Source organism: Procambarus clarkii, chromosome 58 (assembly GCF_040958095.1).
Source record: "Procambarus clarkii isolate CNS0578487 chromosome 58, FALCON_Pclarkii_2.0, whole genome shotgun sequence".
NCBI lineage: Eukaryota > Metazoa > Arthropoda > Malacostraca > Decapoda > Cambaridae > Procambarus > Procambarus clarkii.
In genome coordinates, this window is record NC_091207.1 from 33,720,015 (window position 1) to 33,741,519 (window position 21,505).

The 21,505-nt window shown below is 46.1% G+C and overlaps 1 protein-coding gene across 1 annotated transcript in view; it reads right to left on the minus strand.

The window, feature by feature from the left end:
* The window catches only part of LOC123768012 (beta-1,4-glucuronyltransferase 1-like), a 67,420-nt gene that overhangs the window by 36,077 nt on the left and 9,838 nt on the right, over positions 1 to 21,505 (minus strand). The window contains exon 2 of the mRNA XM_069306721.1: positions 2,703 to 2,852. Within this exon, the coding sequence (XP_069162822.1) occupies positions 2,703 to 2,852 (150 nt within the window). The remainder of the gene's footprint in view (positions 1 to 2,702; positions 2,853 to 21,505) is intronic.

The window sequence follows — 21,505 nt, forward strand, 5'->3', positions numbered from 1 at the left end:
TATCGAAAACGGTCTTTGATGTCAACCCTTCAACTATTCTTGTTCCACTCATGTTCTGCTTTGTTTTCCACCACACAGGTTTTCACCCGTGTGGTGGAAGCCTGGCGGTTTGCTCCCGCTTTTTTACAGTCTCAGGCTTAAAGTAAAAATCTGCAAGTAAGCAGTTCCTTCTGTTTGGGGTCCACCTCCTAAGGGAGGTAACCGTAGTAGTTACCACTGGCTTGCTGAGCTTCCTGCCGTGGTGCATTTACCACCCATAGGGATATTGTATCAAACTGTGATGTATTTGTTTTATTGAGTTCTACTTCTGTCAAATCTGTGTTTCTAATCATGATAGCAAGTCGCACACCACTTGACACGTTTCGGTCCAGGACGGACCGAAACGTCGTCGTTTCTCCATTTTCTGATGTGTGGTTTGGTTAACATGTGTTCAGCCACGTTATTATGACTCATCGTCTGCAGCAAGTGGCACTTTATCGTTTACACCTTGTGTGGGAGTGTTGGCACTGACACCTCCCTGTGTGTGTGGGAGTGTTGGCACTGACACCTCCCTGTGTGTGTGTGTGGGAGTGTTGGCACTGACACCTCCCTGTGTGTGTGTGTGGGAGTGTTGGCACTGACACCTCCCTATGTGTGTGGGAGTGTTGGCACTGACACCTCCCTGTGTGTGTGTGTGGGAGTGTTGGCACTGACACCTCCCTGTGTGTGTGTGTGGGAGTGTTGGCACTGACACCTCCCTGGGTGTGTGGGAGTGTTGGCACTGACACCTCCCTGTGTGTGTGTGTGTGGGAGTGTTGGCACTGACACCTCCCTGTGTGTGTGTGGGAGTGTTGGCACTGACACCTCCCTGGGTGTGTGGGAGTGTTGGCACTGACACCTCCCTGTGTGTGTGTGGGAGTGTTGGCACTGACACCTCCCTGGGTGTGTGTGGGAGTGTTGGCACTGACACCTCCCTGTGTGTGTGTGGGAGTGTTGGCACTGACACCTCCCTGTGTGTGTGTGGGAGTGTTGGCACTGACACCTCCCTGTGTGTGTGTGGGAGTGTTGGCACTGACACCTTCCTGTGTGTGTGTGTGTGTGTGGGAGTGTTGGCACTGACACCTTCCTGTGTGTGTGTGGGAGTGTTGGCACTGGCACCTCCCTGGGTGTGTGTGTGTGTGTTGGCACTGACACCTCCCTGTGTGTGTGGGAGTGTTGGCACTGACACCTCCCTGTGTGTGTGGGAGTGTTGGCACTGACACCTTCCTGTGTGTGTGTGGGAGTGTTGGCACTGACACCTCCCTGTGTGTGTGTGTGTGTGTTGGCACTGACACCTCCCTGTGTGTGTGTGTGGGAGTGTTGGCACTGACACCTCCCTGTGTGTGTGTGTGGGAGTGTTGGCACTGACACCTCCCTGTGTGTGTGTGGGAGTGTTGGCACTGACACCTTCCTGTGTGTGTGAGAGTGTTGGCACTGACACCTCCCTGTGTGTGTGTGTGGGAGTGTTGGCACTGACACCTCCCTGGGTGTGTGGGAGTGTTGGCACTGACACCTCCCTGTGTGTGTGTGTGGGAGTGTTGGTACTGACACCTCCCTGTGTGTGTGTGTGTGTGTGTGGGAGTGTTGGTACTGACACCTCCCTGTGTGTGTGTGTGTGTGTGTGGGAGTGTTGGTACTGACACCTCCCTGTGTGTGTGTGTGTGTGTGTGTGTGTGGGAGTATTGGCACTGACACCTCCCTGGGTGTGTGGGAGTGTTGGCACTGACACCTCCCTGTGTGTGTGTGTGTGTGTGGGAGTGTTGGCACTGACACCTCCCTGTGTGTGTGTGAAAGTGTTGGCACTGACACCTCCCTGTACTCACCTAATTTTACTCACCTAATTGTGCTTGTGGGGGTTGAGCTTTGGCTCTTTGGTCCCGCCTCTCAACTATCAATCAACTGGTGTACAGATTCCTGAGCCTACTGGGCTCTATCATATCTACATTTGAAATTGTGTATGGAGTCAGCCTCCACCACATCACTTCCTAGAGCATTCCATTTATTAACTACTCTGACACTGAAAAAATTCTTTGTAACGTCTCTGTGGCTCATCTGGGTACTAAGTTTCCACCTGTGTCCCCTTGTTCGTGTCCCACCCGTGCTGAAGAGTTTCTCTTTGTCCACCCTGTCAATTCCCCTGGGAATTTTGTAGGTGGTTACACACACACCTTCCTGTGTATGTGTGTGTGTGGGAGTGTTGGCACTGACACCTCCCTGGGTGAGTGTGGGAGTGTTGGCACTGACACCTCCCTGGGTGTGTGTGTGGGAGTGTTGGCACTGACACCTCCCTGGGTGTGTGGGAGTGTTGGCACTGACACCTCCCTGGGTGTGTGGGAGTGTTGGCACTGACACCTCCCTGGGTGTGTGGGAGTGTTGGCACTGACACCTCCCTGGGTGTGTGGGAGTGTTGGCACTGACACCTCCCTGTGTGTGTGTGTGGGAGTGTTGGCACTGAAACCTTCCTGTGTGTGTGTGGGAGTGTTGGCACTGACACCTCCCTGGTGTGTGGGAGTGTTGGCACCTCCCGCCTGAGGCACTGACACCTCCCTGGGTGTGTGGGAGTGTTGGCACCTCCCCACTGAGGCACTGACACCTCCCTGGGTGTGTGGGAGGGTTGGCACCTCCCCACTGAGGCACTGACACCTCCCTGGATGTGTTGGCACCTCCCCCCTGAAGTTCCTTACCTCCTTGGGTGTGTGGGAGTCGTGGAAGAAGATATGGAAGGTGACCAGCTTCCTGATCTCTGACCTGGCACACTGGCGCAGGTACAGTATGGTGGCGACGGTGGCGTTGAAGTCGTCCCCGGGGGCGTACAAGGCAATGCTCACGGGGCCCTGAAGAGGTATTGTTGAGGTCATCACGCTGCTCAATACTGGTGATAATTACACAGAGAAATCACACTAATATGATATATATATCAATGAAAAAATCAACTGGAGCTCTTAGGTGACTCGAACCCCCTCCCACGCCACCAATGGACTGCAAACCGCCACCTCTACCACTGTATAGGTATGTGGTGTTAGCGGTACAGTGGGAGAGGTGGCGGCTGGCAGTCCGACGGTTGCGGGTTCGAGTTACCTAAGAGCTCCAGTTGACTTTCTCACTGGTGATAACCATATGTCATTATGTTCTTAGTGATCATAGCAGCAACTTACATATATTTCAGTGCACACGTCCTCCAATAAGACCGGATTTTTGCACATACAACAGTACCTCCTTTGAATATGAACATGGAGAAGCGAACGAGGCATCGAATGGACCCATTGATTCATGTGTTCATATATATGTATTTATATGTGTAAATATATAAATATATAAATATATATATATATATATATATATATATATATATATATATATATATATATATATATATATGTCGTACCTAGTAGCCAGAATGCACTTCTCGGCCTACTATGCAAGGCCCGATTTGCCTAATAAGACAAGTTTTCCTGAATTAATATATTTTCTCTAATTTTTTTCTGTTGAAATGATAAAGCTACCCATTTCATTGTGTATGTGGTAAAAAAAAAATTATTAGAATTAAAATTAACGTACATATATGACCGAACCTAACCAACCCTACCTAACCTATCTTTATAGGTTAGGTTAGGTTAGGTAGCCGAAAAAGTTAAATTAGGTTAGGTTAGGTAGTCGAAAAACAATTAATTCATGAAAACTTGGCTTATTAGGCAAATCGGGCGTTGCATAGTAGGCTGAAAAGTGCGTTCTGGCTACTAGGTACGACATATATATATATATGTCTCATTGAATATAACCGCATATTCTGTATTTACTATCTTCTGATTTAGGGCTTCTATCCCTCTAACTATTTTCTTAGCATCAGGGCTTAGCTGAAATAGGAGTTCTCCAAAACTCATTTTTGTAATTTTAAGGTGAAGAAAAGAAGTGAATTGCTATAGAATGTATTACACTTATTTATACAATTTGCACAACGTTTCGAACCTACATGGTTCATTCTCAAGTGAAGAGATCTTAAGATGAAGATTGATGAAGATTAAGCCACCCAAAAGGTGGCACGGGCATGAATAGCCTGTAAGTGGTGGCCCTTTTAAGCCATTACCAGTATCAAGAGCTGATACTGGAGATCTGTGGAGGTGCGAATGCACCCTGCATGACGGGAGATGTCTCCCTTATGAATGTGTTAAGATGAAGATGAAGCCACCCAAAAGGTGGCACGGGCATAAATAGCCCGTAAGTGGTGGCCATTTTAAGCCATTACCAGTATCAAGAGCTGATACTGGAGATCTGTGGAGGTGCGACTGCACCCTGCGTGACGGGAGATGTCTCCCGGACCAAATGGTGGACGAGAGATCTTACAATGCTGGTTGATTTTATACCCGCACTGGGTCAGGTGATAAGACAATAAAGGTAAAAACATGGGGGATACGTAAGGGATAAATGGGGGATGAAGCACATAAGAACATAAGAATAAAGGTAACTGCGGAAGGCCTATTGGCCCATACGAGGCAGCTCCTATCTACATACAAAGATTAATCAGGTGTAATTGGCCTGTTATGTTGAACAGTGTCTTCTGTGTTGGCATCGTTATGTTCTGGTCTTGTCCTTACTCTCATGGTGGGTTGAGTAAATAGTTCCGTGATTTGATATATTATTAAATATGACCGAAAAAGTAAGATTAATAATTCTAACACGAATTTTCTCGATCTTTCTTACGTTTCTTTTCACTGTTGATGGTAATTCAAAAATCAATTCTCCAAAATTCATTTTTATTTCTAGTCTGACGGGACACTTGAGCGCGTTTCGTAAAACTTATTACATTTTCAAAGACTTTAGTTAACACACACACACACAACTTTAACTGAATAGAGCTTAAACATCTTCGAGTTTTTTATACCTACATTTGGTATAAAAAGATGTTAAAGCTCTATTCAGTTAAAGTTTTGTGTGTGTGTGTAAACTAAAGTCTTTGAAATTCACTTCTCTCTAGGTTAGGTAGGGTTGGTTAGGTTCGGTCATATATCTACGTTAATTTTAACTCAAATTTAAACAAATTAACTTATGCATAATGAAATAGACAGATTTATCATTTCATAAGAAAAAAATTAGAGAAAATATATTAATTCAGGAAAACTTGGCTTATTAGGCAAATCGGGTCTTGCATAGCAGGCCGAGTACGACGTTCTGGCTACTAGGTACAACATTTTATATATATATATATGGAGGACCATCGAGGATCGAAACGTTGTGCAAATTGTAGAAATAAGTGTATTACATTCTATAGTAAATCACTCCTTTTCTTTACCTTAAAAGTACGAAAATGAGTTTTGGAGAACTCCTATTTCAACTAAGCCCTGATGCTAAGAAAATAGAGGGATAGAAGCCCTAAACCAGAAAATAATATATACAGAATATGCGGTCATATTCAATGAAACATGTTTGAAAGAAAACCTGCTGCCAGTATACACCAATATATATATAAATATACATATATATATATATATATATATATATATATATATATATATATATATATATATATATATATATATATATATATATATATATATATATATACATAACATTATATATATATATATATATATATATATATATATATATATATATATATATATACATAACATTATATATATATATATATATATATATATATATATATATATTTTAAGATGAATAGGAAAACCAGGGATATACTGAACATCTTGTTTCAGATTCTTTACTTTAAAATGCATAACGTTTCGAATACTTCTCGTATTCATCATCAGATCTAAAAGAAAAAACAGAAATCACAATCAAATAACTGGTAAACAAAGAACTCATACTGAATATAATTGCCTATCAAAGAAAGGAAAATGCTTAAAAAACAAAACACTTAAGCGCACTTAAAGTGATCAACACAAATAAAACTTATTAACTGTCACATATATTAAAGCTAATTTAAAGATCCATTAAGCTACAAGATAAATTTTATAACTACTAAAACAAACCATTCTATTCAACTTACGCGAAGTGATCAGAAGTGAAACTTGATACCTAACACATAGATACTAAACACTATAACAAATATTTATATAATGACTACAAATCTACAAAAAATGTATGTAAAATACAAACAGAAAAAAACGACAATTATAAAGTACTAACCAAAATCTTATAAAAAACTCAAATAATAAATAAAATTAAATACCAAAAAATGTATTATATATCCTAAATAAAAGATTATATTAATGTACAATATCAAGACTTGAAATAAGTAAGAAAGGGCAAAGACATGGTAAACTAAACAAATTATAATAAATTTAAACTACCAAAATGAACTATAAATCAATTTACAGGGCCTACTGTGCACTATACAGTGTACAATTGAACAGTTGAAAGGTTGCTATTTAACAGAGGCCACAGCTCCTTTATATATAAGGATTCCATTACTCTCAAATCTGACTGGCCATTCATACAAGTGTCCAGAATTTTAAAATCAGATTCAAGCAGAGAATGATCAAACTCATAACAATGGTTTCTAATCTCCGAAAATGCTGGTTTAGACAATGGTAATCCAGTCCTAAAAGATAATCCCCGGTGCTCAAGTATCCTAATCTTAAAGTTCCGAATGGAACTCCCGATATATCCAGCATTACAGCTGGAACAATTATACATATATACGACACTTGAGCACAAGGGGGTAGGCACTTTATCTTTATATTTAAAATAAGAGCCTATGGTATTTGTGTTGACAAAAATAAATCTAAAGTCTACTTGAGGATAACACTGCTGCAACAGTTTCCTCAAACGACTCCTTACAGAAAAGCTAATACTGCCATAAAATGGTAATTTAATATATTTAAGATCCCTTTCCACTGTAGTAATCCTACACGATGGGTGAAACTTCTTATTTAAGAAATTCCTTATAAAGGTATAAACCATATGCAAAGGATAACCATTATTTGAAAAAAATTTCACAAGGAAATTAATTTCTTGATCAAAGTTATTCCAATTAGAACATAAAACAAAGGCCCTATTCAGTAGAGTGTTAATTGCATTTTTCTTAAAAATATCAGGAACAAAAGAATTAAAATTTAAATCTAAACAAGTAAAGGTTGGTTTCCTAAAAACATTAGTGTTGAACCCATTAAGGTTATTCACTTTTACATCAAGAAACGACAATGAATTATCAACTTCACACTCTGCAGTAAAACGTATATTACTATGTTGTGCATTAAGATACTCTCTAAATTTCTCAATATGACATTGGTCCTTAAATAACAAAAAAGTGTCATCTACATATCTCCTGTACAAGACTGGTTTAAAGGCCGAAGGACAATTATCAAGCCAATTTATTTCATGAAAACTCAAAAAAGCATTAGCCAGTGCAGGACCTAAAGGAGACCCCATTGCTACTCCATCAATTTTTTTATAATATTTATTATTAAACATAAAGATGGAGTCTTTAACTGCTATTTCTAACAGCCATCTGAATATTTTACTACAAAATCCAGACACTAAGTTAGTGTCCGCAAATAATTGACTTACACAGATATCAATGGTTTCCAACAAAGGAATATTAATAAAAAGTGATTCAACATCAAACTGGCCATCATAGTTGGGAACTCAAAATTTAAAAAGGAAATTTCTTTTACAAAATCCTGAGACTGGTTCTAATAATGGAACCAGAAACTTTGCCAGTTTATAATTAAAAGTGCCAATCGCTGATAAAATAGGACGAATCGGTATACCTGTTTTATGAACTTTAGGGGACCCATATGCCTGGCATATGGGTCTAAGCCAGCCATGCCTGGCTTAGAGCCAGTTGCAAGTAATTTAGTATAATCAAAAAGAGAGTCTTTCAGACTTCTTAAAACTCTATTCAGTTTATCCTCACATTTCAAAATATACGAGAAAGGGTCTATATCAACCAACGTAAATTTAGAGGGGTCTTCTAACAACCTTTCAACCTTATTCACATACTCTAACTTGTCCAAAACCACTATACCCCTACCTTTATCTGGTCTAGTAATGCAAATACTCCTATCATTCTTTAAGCCATTAAATCTACATTCCCTCCTTTTGACAAAAGGAAATTGGATTGTATTAATGGCTTAAAGAATATATTTTGAAATGTGAGGATAAACTAAATAGAGTTTTAAGAAGTCTGAAAGATTCTCTTTTTGATTATACTAAATTACTTGCAACTGGCTCTAAGCCAGGCATCTTATATGGGTTACCTAAAGTTCATAAAACAGGTATACCGATTCGTCCTATTTTATCAGCGATTGGCACTTTTAATTATAAACTGGCAAAGTTTCTGGTTCCATTATTAGAAACATTAACGCATAATGAATTTACTGTGAGAAATTCTCAGGATTTTGTAAAAGAACTTTCCTCTTTAAATTTTGAGTTCCCAACTATAATGGCCAGTTTCGATGTTGAATCACTTTTTACTAATATTCCTTTGTTGGAAACCATTGATATCTGTGTAAATCAATTATTTGCTGACACTAACTTAGTGTCTGGATTTTGTAGTAAAATATTCAGACGGCTGTTAGAAATAGCAGTTAAAGACTCCATCTTTATGTTTAATAATAAATATTATAAAAAAATTGATGGAGTAGCAATGGGGTCTCCTTTAGGTCCTGCACTGGCTAATGCTTTTTTGAGTTTTCATGAAATAAATTGCGGTCGGTAAGGCGACGACCGAATCTGAGTCACTCCCCAATTTGTCACGGTCTGTCTGAACCTTCTTGGACTGGAATACGCTCCCACAGTCCGTCTGGATTTCCCTGGGCATTCCCACCCTAGAGAAAAATTTCTGCAACTTCCCGGCTACACCTTTCGATGTCAAACGCCGCATCGGGACAGCTTCCGGCAACCTTGTTGCCACACACATGATGGTCATCAGGTAGGTATTTCCCATCCTCGTCCATGGCAACGGTCCTACCCCGTCGACCAACAGACGCTCAAACGCAGGCCCAAATGCAGGAACAGGGACCAACGGGGCCTTTGGTATTGCGGGTTGGCACTTCCCTGCCCTCTGGCAAGACAAGCAAGTCTTACAGTGACGCCTCACATCGGCGTCCATACCCGGCCAGTAGAAATGGTCCCTGATCTTACATGAAGTCTTGGTCACTCCCAGGTGACCTGCAGAATCCATGGAGTGCGACATATCCAGCACCGCCGCTCTGCACTGGGCCGGCAACACTACCTGGTGCCTCGTACCTAGTGATTCTTCTCTGGCCTCCATTCTCACAGGCCTCCATTGTCTCTTCAGCATTCCCTCCAGCATATAAAAATGAGTGGCCCTCTCGGGACTAACACGTCCCCTTTGGCCTCCTGAATCAAATCTGGGAACTCCACCTGCTGTAACTCCCCCAGACGAGCGCGGTCCACCCCAAGAGAACTGGCGAGGGTCACCTGTAGCTCACCATCCGGGATGCCTTCGCCCTCCACTCGTTCTCCGGGTTCCACGAAGAGGTGATCGACTCCCAGGCTGTCAGACGACTCTTCTTCAGCCCCATCAGATCCACTCACTCCGTGCTCGTTGCACCGTCTTGGGATCACAGCACATACAGGAAACGTCACCCCGGCGATTTCCTTCTCGTCCCCACAGGCGTCTAATACTCCGCCTCTCTTTTTGTAGTGCTCCAAGCACTCTTCGCTCTTCACGAGGTTAGGGAGGACACATCCTCCACAGGCGTCATTTCCAAGAATGACTAGCGTCTCCATCTTGGGCATCGAGGCGCAGACCCCTACCACTAGGGTCTGGTAGCCATAATCAGAATCTAAAGTCACCTTGCGCAGGGGCATCCTCACTGGGCCTCCCACAGTGGTCACAACTGCCACCCCCACATTGGTACTCTCGTAACCCTCGTGGAACAGGGTTCTACTCACCAGGGTAAAATCAGCCCCGGTGTCTCTCAATATCTTCACAGGAATGGGGTCTGCCTCCCCCATCCTTACTGTCTCCTCACACACGAACGGGTAAACTCTTTTCTCCACGCTTAGTACGGGCTCATCCCGCACGCTCTCGGCCTCTTGGTCCTCCACCCTCATAAAAGCAACGTTCCCCCGCTGCTTAGGGCGTCTGTATTCCCGCGCGACGTGTCCAAATCCTCCACAATTGTAGCAGCGGATCCTTCTTGACGGCGACCTTCCACCACCGCTCGCCCTGGCAACGCCTCCAGAGGCCGTCGCTCCATGAGTCTTCGTTGCACCTTCCATCGTCTCCTTCGTAGCGTCTCTCATCACAGCAACAACTCCTGCACTCTCAGCTAGAGGCTTCTTGGCCAGTTCCACAGAACTCTTCGATCCCCTACCGTCTCCACTCGAGAGGTGGGACTTGGGAGAACTCGTTCTTGTCCTCCATCCGTCCGTCTTCCTGAAACTGCTCCCATATCCGGAATATACTGGCGGTCGGTGCGGTCCCTCTCTGCGTGGTCACAAGGCTTCCTCCAACATGTCAGCTCTGTCAGCAGCAGCCCTCAGGTCCTTTATGTCCGCCTCCTTGACTCTAATCCTGATCTCAGGAGAGAGCACGGACATAAATTTCTCCATGACCATCAGCCTTTTGACGTCCTCAGTTGACTTAGCCTTTTCAGATTCCAACCACTTCAGGAATTTTCTCTCCATGTCCCTCGCCGTCTCTGCATAAGATTTACCTGGCGAATGGGCACATTCTCGGAATCTTTTCCTATAACATTCTGGTGTCAGCTTGAGAGAGTGGAGCACTGCTCTCTTCACAGCCTCATAATTGGTGCATTCCTTGAGGTCAAGCATATTGTAAGCCTCGCGAGCTTCACCAGTGAGCCTACCCTGAACCAGCTCCGCCCACTCTGCTCTTGGCCACTTCTTTAAGGTAGCGACCCTCTCGAAATGGTAAAAGAAGCCCTCAGCTTCATTAGGCAGAAAGACCGGTAAATCACGCTCTCTCACCCAGCGGTCTTCCTGCTGTGGGGGTGCAGGTGGGCCCTAGTTCAGCCCACTTCAGCTCAACCTCTCTGTTAGCATCAAACTCTTGCTGCTTCAGCTTGGCTTCCAGCTCGCGCTCCTCCTGTCTCAGCTGTGCTTCTTCACGCTTCAGCTGTGCTTCTGTTTCTCGCTCTTCACGCCTCAGCTGTGCTTCGTGCTCACGCTCTTCCCATCTCAGCTGTGCCTCTCGTTCTTCACGCTTCAGCTGTACCTCTTCACGCTTCAGCTGTGCTTCTCATTCTTCATGCTTCAGCTGTGCCTCCATTTGCAGCTTCATTATCTCCAGCTTAACACTGCGCCGGCTGCCGCTGGATCCCCTACTGCTTCCACCAATGCTCAAGTTCTCCCCCGCACTGGCAGGTGTCTGTGGCCGTTCCTCCCTCAAAGCCTCATCTCGGGCCCTGAGCTGTGCCACAATCTCAAGCCTCCTCTCTCCCACTTTGGAGGATCTCAACTGTATCCCAAAGTGGTCAGCTATCAACTGCAGCTGCGCCTTGGTGCAATCCTCCAGCACCTGCTCATCTCTGGTATCAATAAACTTTGCCACCTTATCGTCCTCCATACTTGTGCTATGAGTGAATATCTATTACCTGTACCTGATACCTCTGGCCACTATTAAACACCACAATCTTAATCGTTATCCTTGATCGTTATGCTGCTCGTTATCCTGATCGTAATCCTGATCGTAATCCTGGTAAGGTCGCCAATGTCGGGGTTTCGAGTAACTGTACTTAAAATCCTGGCGAGGTCGCCAATGCCGGGGTTACTCTAAATCTCGGACTTAATATCCTGGCAATATCGCCAATGCCGAGGTTACTCTACCTCTCACAAGTCACCACCAAGTACTAGTAGTGATAACTGTTACTTACTGTTGCCCTGCGGGTCTTCACTCCATCTTCAAGGTGCCTCTGTTCACCTGGAGAGTCTCCCAGTCTACCTCCGGCCGGTCTCATAGCCTGAAGGCGAGTGGGAACACGATCACTTCTCCCTAGATCATGTGCTCTACTGCTAACTGAAGGGCTCTACTGCTAACTAAAAGGTCGCCAACTGGTGTTTCACGTCTCCAGTAACACTTCAGTGGAATAGTAATATAGTAGTGAAAGATAATGGCTCAATAGAACATTACTCAAATTGGTATCAGGTAAGTAAGTAAGTAATTATCAAAAGAAGGCACCAAACCGGGAAGGCTATGTAGCACCATCAAATACGCAAAATAATCAGAGGGCGCTAAATATCACCAAGGATGCCAATACGAGAACAAAAACGCATAAGGCGAACGATATCAAAAGTATCCGAGTCACCAAGAATTCTACCGATGGACAGGTGACCGCGAGGGGCGGTCGGAAAGCAAGACACACGCTCGTCCTGGAAGTCAGGACATTCAAGAAGGACATGCACGACCGTAAGAGGGACAATGCAACTAGGACAATAAGGAGCAGGGCGGCGCTCCATCAAGTGACCATGGGTTAAGCGAGTATGGCCAATACGCAACCTCGCCAGAGCTGTTTCCCACCGCCGGTTATGGTGGAAGGAGGACGGCCACGAGGAAACACAACATTTAAGAGTACGTAGCTTGTTACCAGTAACAGACAACCAAGAAGCCTGCCAACGGGTAAGGACTGAGGAATGGATAACCGGGTAAAAGTCGGAATACGGAATGCCTTTACGAGAGATGGGACAAGAGCGGACAGCTTCCTTAGCGGCAGCATCTGCACGCTCATTTAAAGACACACCAATATGGCTGGGAACCCAACAAAACTCAACCGACTTAAATTTACTGTGAACGAGAAACAGCCAATGCTGGATCTCGACAACTACTGGATGAACTGGATTAAAGGACCCGAGAGCCATGAGGGCACTACGAGAGTCAACAACAACCATAAAGGAAGACTGACAACGAGAAAGCAGGAGACGAAGAGCATAGAGAATAGCATAAAGTTCCGCTGTAAAGATGCTAGTCTCCGGAGGCAAGCGACACATATAAGTGCGATCAGGAAAAACAATAGAGTAGCCAACACCGTCCGCTGACTTAGACCCATCGGTGAAGACAGAAACGGAGCGGGAGTGAGAAGAAAAGTGCTCGAGGAAAAGGCGTTTTAGAACCGTAGGAGGGGTAAAAGCTTTAGTGATACGGGTCAAGGAAGTACAAAGTAAGTAAGTAAGTAATTATCAAAAGAAGGCACCAAACCGGGAAGGCTATGTAGCACCATCAAAGACGCAAAATAATCAGAGGGCGCTAAATATCACCAAGGATGCCAATACGAGAACAAAAACGCATAAGGCGAACGATATCAAAAGTATCCGAGTCACCAAGAATTCTATCGAGGGACAGGTGACCGCGAGGGGCGGTCGGAAAGCAAGACATACGCTCGTCCTGGAAGTCAGGACATTCAAGAAGGACATGCACGACCGTAAGAGGGACAATGCAACTAGGACAATAAGGAGCAGGGCGGCGCTCCATCAAGTGACCATGGGTTAAGCGAGTATGGCCAATACGCAACCTCGCCAGAGCTGTTTCCGACCGCCGGTTACGGTGGAAGGAGGACTGCCACGAGGAAACACAACATTTAAGAGTATGTAGCTTGTTACCAGTAACAGACAACCAAGAAGCCTGCCAACGGGTAAGGACTGAGGAATGGATAGCCGGGTAAAAGTCGGAATACGGAATGCCCTTACGAGAGATGGGACAAGAGCGGACAGCTTCCTTGGCGGCAGCATCTGCACGCTCATTTAAAGACACACCAAAATGGCTGGGAACCCAACAAAACTCAACCGACTTAAATTTACTGTGAACGAGAAACAGCCAATGCTGGATCTCGACAACCACTGGATGAACTGGATTATAGGACCCGAGAGCCATGAGGGCACTACGAGAGTCAACAACAACTACAAAGGAAGACTGACAACGAGAAAGTAGGAGACGAAGAGCATAGAGAATAGCATAAAGTTCCGCAGTAAAGATGCTAGTCTCCGGAGGCAAGCGACACATATAAGTGCGATCAGGAAAAACAACAGAGTAGCCAACACCGTCCGCTGACTTAGACCCATCGGTGAAGACAGAAACGGAGCGGGAGTGAGAAGAAAAGTGCTCGAGGAAAAGGCGTTTTAGAACCGTAGGAGGGGTAAAAGCTTTAGTGATACGGGTCAAGGATGTACAAAACCGCGGAAGAGGGACCCTCCACGGGGGCAAAGAAGGAACAACACGAGGAGAAACATCAGAAATACGAACGGAAAGAGAATCCTGCAGGCGAGATAACCGGACAGAAAGAGGGAGGTGGTGAAGAGGAACAGGAACCGCAGGAGGGGTAAAAGTTAAAGCACGACAGAGGCGAGAGGAAGGATGTTGCAAGGATCGCGCAAGATAGCGAAGACAGTAGCGATCACGGCGGTCCTGGAGAGACAGGAAGCCAGTGTCAACATACAAGCTAAGGACGGGAGTCGAACGAAAGGCACCAGAACTGAGGCGCAACCCAGTATGGTGCAAAGCATCAAGACGGCGAAGAGTAGAAGGAGAAGCAGACGAGTAAGCAGGGCAACCATAATCGAGCTTAGACAGGACGAGAGAGGAATGTAAAGCAAGGAGAGTGCGCCTATCTGCCCCCCAAGAAGTATGGGACAAGACCCGAAGGAGGGTAAGGGCCTTAGAGCACTCAACACGGAGGTAAGAGATATGGGGAGACCAAGACAAACGAGTGTCAAGGAATAACCCCAAAAGCTTCGCGGAATCTTTGTATGCAAGGGGATGACCATAAAGTGACAAAGAGGGACGAAGAACAACCCGTTTCCGCGTAAAAGTCATGGCACAAGTCTTAGAAGTAGAGAACTTGAAGCCATGACCTGTGGCCCAAGACGACACGGCATCAATTGCAAGTTGAAGCCGGCGTTGAAGGAGAGGCGAATCATCACCCTGACAACAAAGGGTAAGATCATCGACATAGAGAGCGGAGAAGACACCAGAAGGAAGAGAGGAAAGAAGACCATTGAGGGCAACAAGAAAAAGAGTAGTGCTCAGAACACTACCCTGGGGCACACCTTCGTATTGCTGAAAAGAGGGAGATAGAGCGGTACCAAGGCGCACCCGAAAGGAACGACGAGAGAGGAAGCTGCGGAGAAAGAGAGGGAGATGACCACGAAGGCCAAAAGAATGAAGTTGAGATAGGATATGATAACGCCAAGTGGTGTCGTAAGCCTTTTCTAGGTAAAAAAGGACGGCAACAACGGAGGTCTTCGCAGCAAAAGCAGTACGAATATAGACCTCCAAGTTCACCAGGACATCTGTCGTGCTGCGGCACTTGCGGAAACCAAATTGAGAAGGGGAGAGGAGGTGATGGTGTTCCAGGAACCACATCAGACGAACGTTAACCATACGTTCAAAGAGTTTGCAGACACAACTTGTGAGAGCAATAGGGCGAAAGTCATTAGGGGAAGTACCCAGAGACCCCGGTTTGCGAACAGGGAGGACAACGGCATCGAGCCAGTCCTCAGGGACTGACGACGACTCCCAGATCCGATTATACAGACTCAGTAAATACTGAGACGTGCTCGGAGGGAGATGGCGAAGCATCTCATAATGAATACCATCGGAGCCCGCCGCCGTAGAACCGCAGAGGGCCAGGGCAGAACGAAGTTCAGAGAGAGAGAAGGGATCATTATAGGGAAGCTGAAGATGAGTGCAGAAATCTAAAGGACGAGACTCAAGGACAGGTTTACGAAGAAGGAAAGATTGGGGAAGATGAAGACCAGAGCTAACAGAAGAAAAGTGGGAACCCAGTTCGGAAGCGACCTGCAACGGGTCCGCCACAAGAGTATCATGGAGGTGAAGGACCGGTGAAACATCGGGAACGAACTTACCCGCTATCTTGCGGATACGCTTCCAGATCTGGGCCAGAGGGGTTTCGGACGTAATTGTTGAGACATAAGATGCCCAACATTCACGTTTAGCCGTACGGATGGCCCTACGGGCCACCACACTCGCTTTCCGAAAGAAAAGAAAAGAATCGGTCGTCTGCCTACGGCGGTGCCTCTTCCAGGCTGCACGCTTACAGCGGACAGCCCGAGCACAGTCCGCATTCCACCAGGGAACGCACTTCCGTGGACCCCGAGAGGAAGAGCGAGGAATAGAGCGGAGGGCAGCGTTGAAGACAGTGTCATGAAAAAGGAGGAGAGCGCGAGAGAGAGGCAGAAGGGAGAGGTCAGAGAGAGCAGCACTGAGGGTAAATAGGGTCCAGTCTGCCTTAGCAAACTGCCACCTAGGGAAAGAGAGGGAAGGGCGAAAAGAGAAAAAGGAAACAAGGATGGGGAAATGATCACTTCCATGGAGGTCATCAAGAACCTGCCACGTGAAATCTAAGTAAAGAGAAGAAGAGCAGAGAGAAAGATCAAGACAAGAAAGGGTGCGAGTCCGAGAGTCCAAATGAGTGGGCTCACCAGAATTCAGAAGAGACAGGGAAGAAGATAGGAGAAACGGCTCAAGGAGGCGACCCCGGGTATTCGTCAGAACGTCACCCCAAAGAGAATGACGACAATTGAAGTCACCCAGCAGGAGCACAGGCTCCGGCAAGGAGTCTAGGAGGTGTTTCAAATCAGGAAGAGAGAGCGGGACACTCGGGGGGAGATAAATGGAACAAATTGTGTACCATTTCCCCACAAAGATACGAGCAGCAGAACAATGGAGAGGCGAAGGAAAAAGTAAAGGAACAAAGGGAACATCTGCACGAATCAAGAGAGCAGAAGAATTAGAAGCCCCAGCAATGGCTGGGGGGGGGGGGGGAGAGAAAGGAATAGCCACGAAAACGACCAGGACGAGCACCAAGCATTGGCTCCTGGAGACAGACACAAAGGGGCGAAAACCGCGAAATCAGAAGTTGGAGTTCGAGGAAATTGGCGTAATAACCTCGAACGTTCCATTGAAGAATGGACAACGACGAGAAGAGAAAGGACAAAAACAGAGAACAAGGAAGAAACATAGGCGAAAGAGCAACAGAGCACGTTAAAGAATATCAGGGTCGGGATCAGGGTCAGCAAAGTCAGGGTTAGGGGGCATGGGTAAACTGAGCAAAGACGGAGGGAAGGAAACGGGAGAACAGATCAGAGGTGGGCGGGCGGGGCCCGGAGGAGGAGGAGGAAGAGGAGGAGACAACGGAGAGGAGCAGTCAAGGACAGCAGTAGGAAGAGGGGGAGTAGAAAGAGGGGAGCGCACCCCAGCAAGAGCAGCAACCGAAAGGGAAGCAGGGGCCAAAGAAACCCCCATAGCAGGAACAGGGGGAGCAACCACTGAAACGGTAGGGGAAGGAGCAACAGAGCCAGAAGTATGAGCTAAGGAAGAAAGCGAAGCCTTCTTACCCGCCGGGGAAGAGGAAGGAGAGGAGCCAGGCTTACACTTCTGACTTAAAGAAACAGGTGTCCCAGCAACTACGTACCGGGCAACGGATTCCAGTGTCTCAACAGGAGAAGCCGAACGAGAGCACACACGACGGCCGTTAGGAGAGCGATGGACATCCGCCTGCACCGACAGGCGGCGGGGAGAGCCGAGAGATGGAGGAAGAGGATGGGAAGGAGGATCGGAGGGGGACGAGGAAGAAGACACAGGAGACATGACAGACCGGGTTGAAAGAAGGGGAACCCCAGACAGAGGACCAGGAGGGGGACCCCTCGGGAAAGAACTCAAAGGAACAGAGGAGGGGGCAGTGGGCGTATCAGGGTCCAAGGCCCGGAAACGGTTGAGAGTCTGAGGAAGGGGGGAAGGACGAAGAGAGGAAGAGCGCAACACGCGAGCATAAGAGATGTTAGTATAAGGCGGGAGCCGGCGAACCTGGCGCCTCGCCTCAGGAAAAGACAAACGCTCCCGGTGCTTCAGGTTAAGGACGGCCGCCTCAAGCTTGTAATGGACACAGGCACGGGAGAACGTAGGATGGGCCTCACCGCAGTTGAGGCAGCGAGCTTGGGGAGAAGTGCACTCCGACTTAGAGTGACCTTCACTCCCACACAAAGGACAGAGAGAGACAGTCCCAGAGCAGCGGAGGGCACCATGCCCAAACCTCCAGCACTTATTACAAAGTCGAGGAGAAGGAATATACTCCTGGACAGAGCACCTAGCACCAGCAAGAATGACAGAGGATGGAAGGGTCCTACCATCAAAGGTGATCTTCACAACGCGAAGGGGTTGACGGCGACGACCACGAGGGGGACGAGTAAACGAGTCAACCTGGAGGACAGAATGGCCTTGGGCATCAAGGATATGCCGAATATCATCGTGGCAATCCTACAGATTCCGAACACCGGTTGCAACATGGGGTGGGAGGAGAATAGTGCCAACACTGGAATTCATCTGAACGTTCTTGGAGACCCGAACAGGGATCTCGCCAAGGCAAGATAAGGCAGCCAAGCGGGAAGCCGCATCCTGAGAAGGAGCAGCAACGACATGTGTACCGAGACGAGTGGGGGTGAAAGTAACACACGCATCCACGGAATCTACAAGATGCCGATGGAGGGAGAAATCGTCAGGAGGCGCAGAATCAAGAGGGAGGAGATCAAAGTATTTGGCCCATGAAGCAGGACCAAACAAGGCCTGATACGCATCAGCACGGGAAGGAATCGAGCGAGTGCGGTTGGGGCGCGAACGGCGTTGAGAACCCCTAGAGAGAGAGGGGTCAAAAGGCGCAGTAGTCACAACGAAAGACTTAGCCACACCAGGGGACGAAGTGGTCACCACCGGGGGCTGGAGGCTCGACCCAACCTCAGAGGAGGGAGGGGAGCTGGGGGAAGAAGTCAGGACGGTCAAAGGAGGAGCAAGGTCGGGGCCCAACGCAGCGGGAGCTACAGAGCCTGGTCTTCCAATACAGGCCGACTCGGGGGCTTGGTCGCCCACCCCACGAGCCTGAGAGGGTACAACGGAAACATTCAACGACATAGAGACGAAAAGTGACAAATTCATCCACGAATGTGCCCCCATACCCACCACGGAGCCACAATTAGAGGCAGGACACCCAACAGGAAGCTATCGCCGATCATGCCGGGGCCCCCTAGGGGTGCGTCGTGAGTATACGCCCCACAAACGCCACCTTAAGAACCGTCAGTCCGTCGAGATCGGGTTCAGCGACGAAAGGGGGATTGACAATAAAAGGTTCCCCTCGCTCGAGACGTCGGGTACTACAGTTCTACGGGCGCAAGAGTATGCCTCCTCAAGCACCCGGGCGTCAAAATAGAAGAAGTCCAAAGAAATAATCCAAAACAAGCAAAAGGTCGGCAGGAAACGACAAGCAGATAGGAGAAGAGGGGGGAGAAAAACGAAACATAAGGAAAAGGAAAAGCGATCCGGCACAATTGGAGAAGACAGCAGCAGGAGTGCAAGGCCAGAAAAGGACAGAGGACTGCCCAACGGAGCATCACACTCCGGCAGCCGTCCACCAAGCCCCCTCACGACGCCAACGGGCCGGAAGGGGAGGGGGTGGTATCAGGTAAGCGTACGTCTCAATCACTCTTTTCAATGGACTCAATAGCAACAAAGTAAATGGAGGGATAATATAAACACAAAGGTGGTTTTGTATTTTACTTAAAAGATTTAAGTATTATAACAGTGGATCAGCAACAAGACAACGAAGTACAGGAACATGTGTCACTCCCTCTTCACAAATCTGGAACGCTACACGATGGCAACACTCCACTTCAGTCGTTGTTGTTGATAAAGATTCGCTACCTGAAACAAAAAGTTCCAGGTAACACGGGCTATGGTGAGCCCGTAACACTTCAGTCGTGCCTATTACCACGCTCCAAATAAAATATTATTGAGCACTTGGCAACTCGCGAGAGGCCACGCCCCCCTCACTATATGCTCACTGTACTTGCTGCTCACTGTACTTACTATCGTGGCGTGAAGCGCCTATTATTTCTTCATGATCACAGTATATCACAGTACTGGCTTGAACACAGTAAATCACTGTACTGGCATTAAACACAGTAAATCACAATACTGACAGTGAACACAGTAAATCACTATACGGGCAAAAAACACAGTAAATCACTGTACTGGCTATAAACACATGAATACACAATTCAATAACTCCAGCATATATATAGATCCTTACATAAATATTTATAATGATGTGGTAATACTGGGCACACAGCCTTACACTAATAAATGATACATTTATATATATATATATATATATATATATTCTCTGGCACAAACATATAATATTAATGTCACATGAATGTAAATGTCCTCGACACAGTAATCTCTTCGATAAATCACAGGCATACTCACACACCATATATATTTTCACGAGAGCTCCCTATGGCATCTCTCTTCACAACTGTGCCTTACTATGACATAGACATTGGTGAGCCCCTGCTCACGACATAGAAGATACTCTGGCTAAATAGCTAACTAGTGGGGAATTGGAGGGAAAACTGAATTACCTACTTCCACCATCAATGACGTGGACTCGCCCTCTGTTGAGAGTTCAATTGAAACTCCTGGTCCTGGCTCTCGACTCGTTGTAGGGAACGCCCCCACACACACACTGATGCTCTCTCCAGGAACCCAATCTTCCCTCTGCAGGTTCCGTGCTCCTCCACAACTTCTTAAAGGGTTGGAGTCAGTCTCCTAGCTGTCGACTTCTCCTCACAACTACGTCTGCAGTCCTTTCTCTCGGCTGCAGTTGCTTAGATCCCCAGCTAGTTTCCTCTTCTCCTGCCTCACGGTGGATTGGCCCAGCCGCTACGTCATCACATAACTGGTGAAACTGCACAGTCGTCCCGGACGTCACTGCTCAGACTTCACTTCTTGCAAAGCACCTGTCACTGGAGCACTTGTTGCTCGTTTCTCGTCAATTCCTTCTTCTGTCTAACACATGGAATACAGGAAGACATCACAGGGTGCTTGCAGACTACTGGAGACGTGTAAATCCACCGGAGCTGGGGCGATACATTTACCATAATAAATGTATCAAATAACTGGTAAACAAAGAACTGATACTGAATAGAATTGCCTATCAAAGAAAGGAAAATGATTAAAAAACAAAACACTTAAGCTTACTTAAAGTGATCAATACAAATAAAACTTATTAACTGTCACATAGATAAAAGCTAATTCAAAAATCCATTAAAATACTAGAGGAATTTTATAACTATTAAAACAAACCATACTATTTAACTTACGCGAAGTGATCAACAGGAGTAAAACTTGATAGCTAACATATAAATACTAACCACGATAATAAATATTCATATAATGACTACAAATCTACAAAAAAAGTATATAAAATGCAAACAGAATAAGCGACAATTATAAAGTACTAACCAAAATCTTATGAAAACTAAAATATTAAATAAAACTAAATACCAAAAAATGTATTATATATCCTAAATAAAAAGATTGTAATAATTTTATAGCAATATTAGTTTTTCTGTAAGGAGTCGTTTGAGGAAACTGTTGCAGCATTGTTATCCTCAAGTAGACTTTAGATTTATTTTTGTCAACACAAATACCATAGGCTCTTATTTTAAATTTAAAGATAAAGTGCCT